The sequence below is a fragment of the Ursus maritimus genome, unplaced genomic scaffold, assembly GCF_017311325.1.
Source record: "Ursus maritimus isolate PB19 unplaced genomic scaffold, ASM1731132v1 scaffold_24, whole genome shotgun sequence".
Taxonomy (NCBI): domain Eukaryota; kingdom Metazoa; phylum Chordata; class Mammalia; order Carnivora; family Ursidae; genus Ursus; species Ursus maritimus.
The window spans coordinates 5,047,738-5,059,171 of NW_024424897.1; the positions used below are offsets into that span (position 1 = coordinate 5,047,738).

The 11,434-nt window shown below is 55.4% G+C and overlaps 1 protein-coding gene across 1 annotated transcript in view; it reads left to right on the top strand.

The window, feature by feature from the left end:
• Nucleotides 1-1,811: 1,811 nt before the first annotated feature.
• MXRA7 (matrix remodeling associated 7) overlaps nucleotides 1,812-11,434 on the top strand; it is a 26,456-nt gene continuing 16,833 nt past the window's right edge. The window contains exon 1 of the mRNA XM_040640158.1: nucleotides 1,812-2,086. Coding sequence (XP_040496092.1) covers nucleotides 1,820-2,086 — 267 coding nt within the window. The 5' untranslated portion in view covers nucleotides 1,812-1,819. The remainder of the gene's footprint in view (nucleotides 2,087-11,434) is intronic.

Sequence of the window (11,434 nt, forward strand, 5' to 3'; positions counted from 1 at the left end):
CGTGTACGTGCACAGCTGTAGGCTCCCTGAATTGTGTGTAGTGTTTCCACAAATAAGTTGTCTGTCATTGTGTGCTGGGTACTGCCGACGGTTCCCTGTGGAGTCTGGTCTCTCCTCACACTCCCCCCTCCCTCCCTGCCTTCTGTCAAGATGTTCCGCTGACGTTACATTACATACAGCAAAACTAGGTGAAGCTCGTGCCCTGGCCCCCTCGGGTGGTGGCTCTTGACTTTCGTCTCATCGGTAGTTCAAAAACTTGAGACGTCGAGCCCCCACCGAATGTCCCGTGAGAACTGGCCCGGCCTCCTGTGTCCAAGGTGACTGGACAGTGCAGAAGAACGGGGACCGGGCAGAGTCCTCGTGCCTCCTGCAGCTGCCACAGAGACACCCAGCAGCCCGCTACGTCTGCTTTCGTCTCGCCGTGGGCTCCGCCACGGGATGCCTGTGGCTCCGCCGTACGATGGGTATTTTTAACTTCCACTTGGATGAAACTTGTTCATCATTTTAAATAAAGCAACTTGATTTGGAGTTGGGGTTTTTGCATTGTTTTGTTCTTGTTTCCTGGTTCATATCTGATAGTGGGTGCAGAATGTAGCCGAGTTGCACGGTGGGCCCTCTTAGATGTATACTTCCAAACAGTGAAGGAGCGAACAGAGAAGGCCTGCTTTGGCGGAAAGCCCCCCTGGGGGTCAAAAGCCAGTAGCTGAGATAGGAGCCCCTCTCCACATTTTATAGTTACGGGGCATTTTTCACCAACCACCACTGCAATTCCTTTTGCTGGCACCCCTTACTATTACGTGAAGCAGCAGGACTAACCTTCCCGTCTTCTGGAAGCCTGCTGGTCATGACTAGAGCTCAGGAAGAAGCCTGAGCACATACTTAGGTCTTCCCTGTAAACAGCACTCCATCTAGCTACTGGCCTTGCGCCAGGTACCAGCTCAGAGGCTAATTCTTCCCAAAAAGCAATAAATGTACCCTAGACAAAAACTGGCACCCTTTTTTTCAACTGGTGCCTGACAGACTTTACCCTGGGTTTATTGGGAGTGGTAAAGACACAGTTTTTTGGTTACACCGTTATCTGTCTGAAACAAATACAACAGAAGGAAGGATCTGGAGAAACAAAAACAGTAGACTTCCCTTCATTCCACCCTCCCATACACTGGAGAATTACTCCAAGAGGAAAAGTCAGTAGGGAAGAAGAGTTACCCCCAAGGCACCTGGAGCTGAATTCCAGAAAGCAGCCTTTGGGGGCCAGCCACGTTACGGTGAGGCCTGTGTTGAAGGCTGCTGGGTCTCCGGCAGGAAGGGGCATTCACTGGCCAGAAACTGGAAGTGTTCCCCGAAAATGCTGTGGCCGGGTCTGGAAGTGGCCGAGAGTAAGCGGAGTTAACGTTTGCCTTTCATCGTCTTACAGGCAGCCCAGTGCCACGGTTTAGGTAGCCTTCCTGGCCTTACGGGGCCACAGCATTCCCCAACCAGCGGTTCCAAAGTGCTGGACCTTCTATACAGGGCGGAAATGATGCTGAAAATGACAATAACCTAAGAGCGCCTGAGGAAAGAGCGTTTCAAGCTGGTTTTCAAAACACATCTAAGCGCAAAGCGTCAGGCCTGCCCGGTGCAGGGCGGGGTTGGCCCTCCTCGGGACTCGGGAGCGCCGCCGCAGGGGTCACGGCCCTGGTCCCCTAGCATCCGAGCCACCCCCCGGGGACCCGAGGGGGCGGGGCGAGGGCAGGGGCTCCGCCTCGGGGCGGGGCGCGGGCGGGGCGCGGCGGGCTCCCTCGGGGTCCCCGCGGGCGGGCACTCGGGCGGCCGCGGCGCAATGGAGGCGCCGGCCGAGCTGCTGGCCGCGCTGCCGGTGCTGGCCACGGCGCTGGCGCTGCTGCTCGCCTGGCTGCTGGTGCGGCGCGGGGCGACCGCGAGCCCGGAGCCCGTGCCCCCGGCCAAGGCCCCCGAGACCCCCGCAGCGCCCGGCCCCTGCGCTCCAGAGCCGGCCGCCGCGCCGGAGGGCCCGGGGGAGCTCGAGGGGCCGGGGGAGCGCGAGGCGGCGCCGGCGGTGGCGGAGGAGCAGGCCGCCGAGGCCAGACAGGTACGGACCCGACCACCCCCCCGGACGCCCCTTCCCCACCCCGGGGCCCGCCTCCCCCTCTCCCCCTGGGAGCGCAGAGCAAACTCGCCATCCCCCCCCGCCCCAAGTGTCGGCGAGCGCCCAGCCTGTCGGAGTTGTGTAGTGTGTTCTGGCGTTCCACTTCCCGGCCCCCGCTCCCTCCTCCCCCGGCTCGGGTCACACCCACCCCTCGCCCCGCACCCCTCCGGCCCAGGGCTTCCCGGATCCACGTGCATGTGGCTTATTTCAAGGTCCGCAATAATGAGAGTTGTCTCGATAACGAAAAAATAGTCATAGTTTAAAAAAAAAAAAAAGCTGATTTTTCTTGTTAAGCCAATGTGAAATCCAGACTCCAGAGCCAGTGAGGTCTGGGTTGGGAAGCGCATAGGGCGGGGCCGAAAGAAGACGCCTTGCACAAATGCAGTCATTTCTATTGTCGTTTTCAAACTGCACACATGCTTTGGCACATCTCCCCTGGGCTTGCAGATAAGCCTGGCCCGGATGGAGTGGAGGAGTGAGATAAAGCCCTCCTACAGCACAGCCTAGCACCCCCAAACCCACAAAACCAGCCCTCCTGTTCTGCCCCAAGCCCACTCCCTGCGGTCCATCAGCTCTGTCCTGACTACACGCCTTGCTTCAGGACATCCAGAGAGATGTGCGCTCATCCCACCAGCCCCACACACTTTTTCCAGTGCGTCTCTTTACATTGGAAACCTACTTGCCAGGCATGAGACACATTGCCAGGATTTCGGCAACCTTGACCCTGAATCAGGAGGATCAGAATGCCTTGCTCTTACTCCCAAGCCCCTCTTCCTGCATGGGAGGGTGGCTGGAACAGTAGAAGCCGTGAGCAAGCTGCTTGGGTGCCCCGTCAGTGTATCTGCAGTGCCCTTTTGAATTTTGCTGGACGCAATGGTTTACACTGAAGAGAGCCCTTGAGGGGAGAAGGCAGTGAGGCTGGGCCAAGGCGTTTCTCTTTGCTGAGTAAGTGTGCCGGACCCCTCTGAGCAGGCGCGTTGTTTGACAAGTGGGTGACTAATTGTGTCAGGAGAGCGGATTCTCACCAGCCTGGGGAGGGCTGTTGTATTCCCCCCGGGGAGGACAGAGACTCCGCTTTAATGGAGGCCCAGCTGCTCTTGCCAACCTCACCTGTGATGATGGCAGGGAGAGTTTCGGACCTGTGCTGATGTGTTAGGTTGGCTCCCATCTTTGGGATTCTTTCTGCGCTCACAGGCTCCTGGGCACAGGAGAGACCTATGGGCCATTCTCAGCCTGCTCCTAGCTCTCAGCCAGCCCCGCTCCTACAGCTTACACAGGGCCCTTTATCCCCCAGCAGCAAGTTCTAGACGGAAGTTCGCAACGCCTGTCAGTGGCGCTCAGTTGTGTCTTGATTCTCTGGGTGACAGCACCTCTGAGAGAGCTTTCTGCACGGGCTGAGAGCCCTCAGCAATCCGAGATCCGAGATCCCGGCGGGGTGGGTTCAGAGTCGTCGGTCCAGCTCAACCAGAACACAGTGTGCCTCTGTCAAGAAAATGCTCGTCCTGCGGGGCTGAGGGAGCGCTTTGGAGGACAAAACACATCATAGAGGTTCACCTGCGGGGCAGCTGCCCCATGACTCTGAGAGCTGAGCCTTGTGTCTGTCCTGCCTGTGCGACATCCTGTCCCGAGATGATCCCAATGTAAGGGTTCCCTCGAAGTCAGTTTCCTCACTCAGGGCTCTTGCCCTGCCCGTGTGGGTTCAGATCCCCAAGCCTTGCTGAGTTGCTGCGCGAGCCCCCCTCAACTCCAGCTGGCAAACACTAAATCATGACTGTGCCTCAGGCCTTGGGGTCAGGTGCTGGGGGAGGGGACACATATCGCTGTCCCCTGCTCTGCCTTCCCAGTGGTGGCATTAGCCCTGGAAGAAACTGCTAAGAAATTGCGTACGGACTGGGGCATTTTCAAGATCTGATTATCATATTGTGGGCCCGGAGAGCGGGAGAAGGACCCTGGGGAAATGAGGCCGGGTGGGGGTGGGGGTGGGGGGCGTAGCAGCCACCTTGCCTCACTCATGGTGCTTCTAATCCAATCATCTTCCTGCCCTGCCAGGCCCGGGAGGCCCAGGGCAGCTGCTGCCTCTGATTCACAAAGCTGATTGTTGAGAAGGATCGGAGCCCAGGGAAGCAGCCTCCCACTGCGGCTATAGGTCACGGGGAAGCGGCCCGGCGGAGCTGGGTGGGAAAGTAGTGTGATGGGCTGAGACACCGGGCAGCCACTAAAGAAATGGGGGGTGATCAGCCGGCCGGGACAGGGAGGCCAGGCAGAGGGCAGAGCTCTATTATTAGAACCTCTGTCTTGTCATGTCTCCTAGGGGTGAGTGTAGGGGTGGGCAGCGGAGGAAGCATGACAGGCATGCCGCACCCTCACAAAGAATCGCGGCGAACAAGGTCACAAATAAGAGTTGGTCCTTTTAAGGCCTGGAAACAGTGCTTTGCGGGGCTGAGGTGTAGGTTGCAATTTTAGGATGGCTGGGCTTCTTATCAAATGGAGGTGTGGATTCCAGCAAGGCTATGTCATAGGATTCCCAAACAGTGGTCAAGGTGAAGGTCAAGGGTCACCCGAATAGTACTAGAGTTACGTCCGTGCCAGAACTCAGGCTTCTGGGCACTTGGGTCCTCGCTCTGCTCGGCCATGGAGTCGGGAAAACGTCACCAAACACAGAACAGGCAGGGAGACTCATCTCCATTCAAGACTAAAGAGACAAAACAGACAAATGCGATGCCTGATCCTTGATTGGATTCTGGATTGGGGTGGGGGTGGGGAGCTATAAAGAGCATCTTGCAGATAACTGGAAGATGTTTCAAATGAACGGCTTATTATATCATTTTATTGCATCGATGCTCAATTTCTTGCCTGTCATGCTGACATTGTGATTATGTAGAAACATGTCCTTGTTCTTAGGCAGATGCATGCCTGGGACACTGGGATGACTCAATCGGTTAAGCGTCTGCCTTCAGCCCAGATCATGATCCCAGGGTCCTGTGATCAAGTCCCACGTCGTCAGGCTCCTTGCTTAGCAGGAGGCGTACTTCTCCCTCTGCCTGCCGCTCCCCCTGCTTGTGGTCTTCCTCTCTCTGACAAATAAATAAATAAAATCTTAAAAAATAAAATAAAATAAGAACGAAGATGCATGCCAAACATTTAGGGATGACTTGTCACGATTCTAATAGTTACACATATACGCGCACAGGAGATGTTAATAATGTTAAGAATCGGTGAATCTAGGTGAATGGTGTATGAGTGTTCATTGTTTAATTCTTCCGATTTTTCTGTGGGTTTGGAATTCCCCAAAATACAGTGTTGGAGAGCACACTTACCGCGATGAACACTGAGAAATGTATAGAATTGTTGAATCATTATATTGTACACCTGAAAGTTTTATAACACTGCGTTTTAATTGTACTGGAAAAAAAATACGGTGTTGGAAAAAAGAAACCCAGTGGGGGATTTTCTCAGGAAAGGGCTTGGTTTTTCAGACACTCGGGTGGTGGTGTCTGATTGGACTGCACAGTCTCCTCCGGCTGCCCTCACTGAGGAGCTGGGGCCTGGTTCACCTTTTTTTTTAAGGTTTTATTTATTCATTTGTCAGAAAGAGAGAGAGAGGGAGCACACAAGCAGGGAGAGCGGCAGGCAGAGGGAGACGCAGGCTCCCCGCTGAGCAAGGAGCCTGATGCAGGACTCAGTCCCAGGACCCTGAGATCAGGACCTGAGCCGAAAGCAGACGCTTAACCAACTGAGCCACCCAGGCTCCCCGCTGGTTCATCTTCTGAAGTTACCCTGCTGTTAGGTCCATGCTGTGTCCCCTACCCTCACCATCTTCGTCACCACAGGTGTGCCCCTGTGCCCCCCACCCCTGCAGAGGCCACAGAATGATTTAGGAGCAAGCGAATCCCCTCCCCCATCATCTGTCCCGACCTTCATGGTGTCAACATGGCCCCACTTTCTGTTCTCTTAACAAAAACACAGAAGCCAGCTAGCGGAGGGCCAAATAGCTACTTGGCAGTTGTTCATATCACTTTGGAATCTTGTCTCAGTCAGCTCAGGCTGCTATGACAAAATACCACAGACTGGGAGACTTAAACAGTAGACATTTATTTTTTACAGCTCTGGAGGTTGGCAAGTCCAAGATCAAGGTGCCGGCCGATTCAGTTCCCAGTAAGAGCCCGCTTCCTGGCTGGCGGACAACCGCCTTCTGGCTGTGTCTGCACATGGTGGAGAGGGAGCTCTCTGGTCTCTTCCTCTTCTTATAAGAACAATAATTCCACCCTCGGGGCCCCACTCTCTGGACCTCATGTAACCCTAATTACCTCCAAAGCCCCCCCCCAAATACCATCACACTGGGGCTTAGGGCTTCAGCATATGAATTTGGGGAGTCTATGACAGGTCTAGTGGTTTGCTGGGAAGGAAACTGGAAATAGTCCAAATGTTCATTAATTAGGACGTTGGATTACTTAGCAAGCTGGTAGAACTAAGTAAGGAAAAGTGCAGATCATAATACAGTGTGTTCACAGTAATGACAGTTTTGAACACCCCCGAACAGAGGACGGTGCCCAGAGCTGCGAACAAGAGTTCAGTGTTCGGTAGTGCAAGAGCGTGTTTTAGGCAGTCATTCCAGCTCACAGGTTTTTTTCCATGTGAGAAAGAAGTCCGTGGACTTTCCTAATGGCTAAACTTTGTTCTTCCTTCCAGAGATAGTCTTGTTGGCACACAGAAAATGTAGCTGTCGGTTAGAATTTCTACTCAGTGGGAAGTAGTAAATTTTTAAGGAACGTATCTTAAGAAAAAAGCTGCCTAGCTTTGGAGGGTTAGAAAGGAAGCACAGCGCGTGCGCCCTTTCCGACAGTCCCTGTGGCCCCGTTCTTTCCCAGACCGTCGGCCTCAGCCACAGTGTGGGAGGGCTGAGACGACCGGAGACCATAGGCGGATGTGCTTCCTGAGAAATGCCCAATCCCTGGTGGCTCAGGCATTTCTGGAACAACCTGAGTCCGACCACACTCGCTTGGCCACCGATAGGGACAGATGAATGAAGCAGGACTTTGATGGGGCTCAGAAACCTCCTCTAAGGGGTGCTCTGCACGGACGGAGCGGCTTGCTGACCGTCCTGCTGCTCCGTCCGAGCCACGAAGGAGGTCTGGGACGCTGCAGCGGGCTGTTCCTGCCCTCCTGCCCGGGAGGGAGAAGGATCGGTCACGTCCTCCTGGCCACAGTGGCTAAAGAACAAATGACAGTAACGGGCGCTAAGGAAACCCAGTGTGAGAATTCATGGTACTTGTTCACCTAATAGTTTTGCCTCTGAATAGCCATAGGACTTGGGGGAAGTCCTATAACTTCTGGCCTCCGTTTCCCCACATGGAAGGGGTTGAACTAAAACCACTTGGGATCTCTCCTAGAGCTCTTAGCGATGCATGGTCATCTGCTCGCCAGTTACCAGCTCCGGTTTCGTGGCCTGTGGGGGGGAGGGGTGTGCACGTGTGAGCCTGTGTCTAGCATTTGCAAGTAAGAACTCCTTGCACTCATTGTTAACTCTGTCCAGCCGACCTCTGGTTGAGACAACCCTGGGCATGTTCTCAGCAAGAACCTAATTCTGTGACCTTGGTATGACTAGTGTTTCTCCTGGCCGGTTGCCTATGTGCCGACGACTCATTCTGAGATCGATCCCAAGACTAGCAAAGACCTCCAGCCCAGTGGTGTCCTGTGAAGATCAGTAAACCCTACTCCAGGGTCAAACCATTCTTATCTTTATTTTTCATGACGTCTCACCAGTTCCTGTGCCAGCGGTTGAGGCCTCCTTAGAGACTTTAAACACGAAACCCCTGTCTTCTGTTACGATCTTTAAAGTTGGTCCTGGTCAAAGTTCTTCAGCCTGGTTGGTCCCCAGCAGAGTGGTTTCATTTCCTCCCACCCCTCTCGTTCTGGTTGTGTCAGTCCACGAGCTCTCCTCCCTGCGCTCAAGCGTCTCTGTTTATCGCCTGTCCCCCCCCCCCCCAAATGTAGACACACAAATTCTGCCTCATCTTTGCTGATAAGGGGAAAATGGGCATTTCTGCCCCTGGGTGGTTTGTTTTTTTTTTTTTTTTTTTTATGAAGCTTTTGTTGCCCTCCAAATCCTCTTTGTAGGAACAATGCCAAAAACCATTAATCTGATAGGATTGGATCTGGCATGCTTGGCCATCTGAGCCAGAGTGTGTGTGTGGGGCTTATGAATGTGCCCTCATTTGGGATATGAGGTCGGAGTCCAGGATGGCCGTTTTAGTCTGGCTGGTTGAACTCCGCTCCGCAGCCCGGCTCCTCCCTGCCCCGGGGCATTGTGTGCTGGGCCCTGAACTCTAGATCTCAATCTACCACCCTGCCCCTCTCCCCGAGCCCTGCCTCATGAGTCAGTCCAGTATTCGTCCTTTGTTCTTTGTCTATGCTGGAAAAGCTCATGCCCATATCAACTGGAGAACTCACTTCTAGACCTGTCTTCCAGAACATGCTGCCTACCGTCATCCCCCTGATCAATAGCTGATGATGCCCAGCCTCTCCTTGAACTTGACCCCAGGTGGCCGGCTACCTCCTCAACGCTTGCCCGAGGTTGTCCAGTGAGCCCCTGAGACCACCGTGTCTGTTAAGAGTTCTTGACTTCTGCCCTCGGCCCCTCCCTGCCCCCACTGTTCTTGGTCATCTGCTTGGAATTCCTCCACGGGCCCCCGGAGCTGCTCAGGCTGAAAGCCCACACAACATCCTTGTTTTCTTATTTTCCGGCCTGAAGTCCCTCCATCAGCAAGTCCTGTCACCTCTGTCTGCAGAATACCTCCTGTTTTCAGGCTGTCCTCTCCACCTTCCTGGCTGCTACTGTGGTCCACGGTTCACCTGGGCTGTGCTGTTCCCTCCCAGTGGCTCCCCCCACCTCCAGCCTGCCGCCCACGTTCCACCCAGCAGCGCGCACCATCTTTATCACATGGAAACCACACCCCAAACTCTCCTGCCCCAAGCCCTGCGGTGGCTCCCGTCACAGGCAGAATCAATTCCGAACTCTCAGCACGGTCCCCGTGGCCGGCTCTGCCTCTGGTCCCCGCTGTCCCCGCACTCCCTCCGCCGCGTCCCCGAGCTCACACACACCAGGCCTACACCTCAGCTGGAGCCTGGGATTTGCTCTTCACTCTGCCTGGCAGACCCCTCCTGGCCCAGACTTCCAGACGATGGTTCGTCTTCACCTTTCTAGCGTCTGTGTCCCCCGACCCCTACTTCAGCACGCCCCCCTCTCTGGCTTTCTTCACGGCACTCCATGTGGTCTGGGTCGTCCTTTATGTCCGTGTCCATTGTCTGCCCAGCAGAATGTCGGCTCAGGAGAATGGGCCTGGTCTGCCACGTTCACGGCCACGTCCACAGCTGTTACAGCAGGCTCAACACACAGCAGCACCCAGTACGTGCTTGTTGAATGCGAAAGCTTCAAGAACAACGAAGAGAAGGAACACTGGCAGCCCCTGCCACAAGGCAAATGCTGCCTCCTCGTAGCACTGTCCTGGGCAGCAGGCCAAGGCCATTTCTCTTCATGCCCCAGGCCTCCCACCCAGGGCCTCACGTGTTGTCTGCGTTCGCTAGAGCCGTGTGTCATGCCCCAAAGGGGCAGACTGCTCTGTAAGGTAGTGAGCTCCCCGAGGCTAGAAGTGTTCAGAGACTGGATAACTGGTAATTTATCAAAGGTTTTATCAGCTAGGGTTTTGTCTTGGGTCAAAGCCACATTAGATCAGTGGTTTTCTCACATTTTTTAAAGTACTAGATACCATTTTTCTTCTTCAATCTTAGATGGAAGTCCAGTGTGTAAAGGGAAAGCAGAACTGCCCTGTGTGTGTGTGTTGGTGGGGGGGGGGGAGTCTTGGCCCCTCTATTCCCGCCTCCCTCCTTACAGCAGTCCCTTCTGTCCTCCCCACGGAGCTCCAGGGCTCTGCCTGCCGAGGCCAGGACAAAAACCCAAGCTGAAAACCATTCTTCCCAGATCCTGTGACCTCAGAGGACCCCACGCACACAGAGGAAGGACGAGCACCTAGAGGTGAATGGGGAAGGGCAGACTGTGTGCCCAAGGCCTTGGTTCCAAGGGTGACCCCAAGTTCCTGCCCACCCTCCCATGGCACACACACCCCCCCCAAGGGCAGGAGAGGAGAGCACTTCCCAGTAAGCGTTACAGACTGACCTCACTGCCTCTGGAAGCAGGAGAACCTCAGAGACTGGGGATTATTTGAATTGAGCACAGCCGTGGTGATTTTAGGGTTTTATTGGGAAAAAAAACATCATAAAGCTGGCATTTGAAGATGTTCTCAGAGCAAATGAGTTGGAGGAGAGTGAGGTCAAGGACACGGTGCCGTGTGGGGCCCCGAGTGATTGGCAGGAGCATGGAGAATGAGGGTGAATCCCAGGGCCTGTTCGAGGGGATGGTGGCGGTCGAGAAGTGGAAAGGAACCCACAGCCTTGGATCACCATTCCCAGGCCGTGACAAAGTGTCAAAGATGCTGTGACCACAGAGAAAAACTGATGAGAGGGGCCAGTTGAGGATAAGACGTCAGTTCATTGTCTCCGGGGATGTGCCTTATCCAGCTGCAACTATGGATTTAGAGTGTTGGCCCGGGCGTCCTCTGCCTGGAGCTGTCACTGAGGCGCGCCGTGGCTGAGCTGTTTAGACTCGAGGGCGGAGAGAGCCGTGACCTCTGCCGGCCTGCCCTCCCCACCCAGCACGGGCGCTCTGGGAGCTGGCGCCAGCTCTGCGCTCTCTGTTGGCCTGCGGCTGCTCCCCCCTGAATGCAGGAGATGAACAGCCCGATTACCTAATGGAATCTTTCTGGGAGGCGGGGAGCCTTGTCAGACCTGCTCTGCCTGCGGTGGGAGCCGGGAGGCAGCCCCCGCGCCCTGCCTCGTCTCGGTGCCTGCCTTGGAAACCTTCTGCAGACGTGCTGCCGGGGATGGGCCTGACCCAGGCTGCGGAGAAGTGCATGGGGAATCGTGCTCGCCCTCGCCTCGCTTCCCGCTCTCTGTGCTGGCTACTGCAGGGGAGGGAGGGACAGGCATCCCCGTGGAAGTGGACCTGTGGTCCTACACAATCAGCCTGGATTGACCGCGGGGCTTGTTGTAGCCACAGCCCGAGTCAGCTCTGGTGGCTGGTCACACAGTCCCAGCAGGTCCTGAGTCCTGAGTGCAGGACCCCAGGGCAGAACCATGTCCTGGGGCAGACAGAAAGATGACTGTTTCTCTCTGTGTGTCTGCCTCGTACTCACCCCCCCCCCCCGTCTCTGTCTCTGTCTCTGTCTCTGTCTCTGT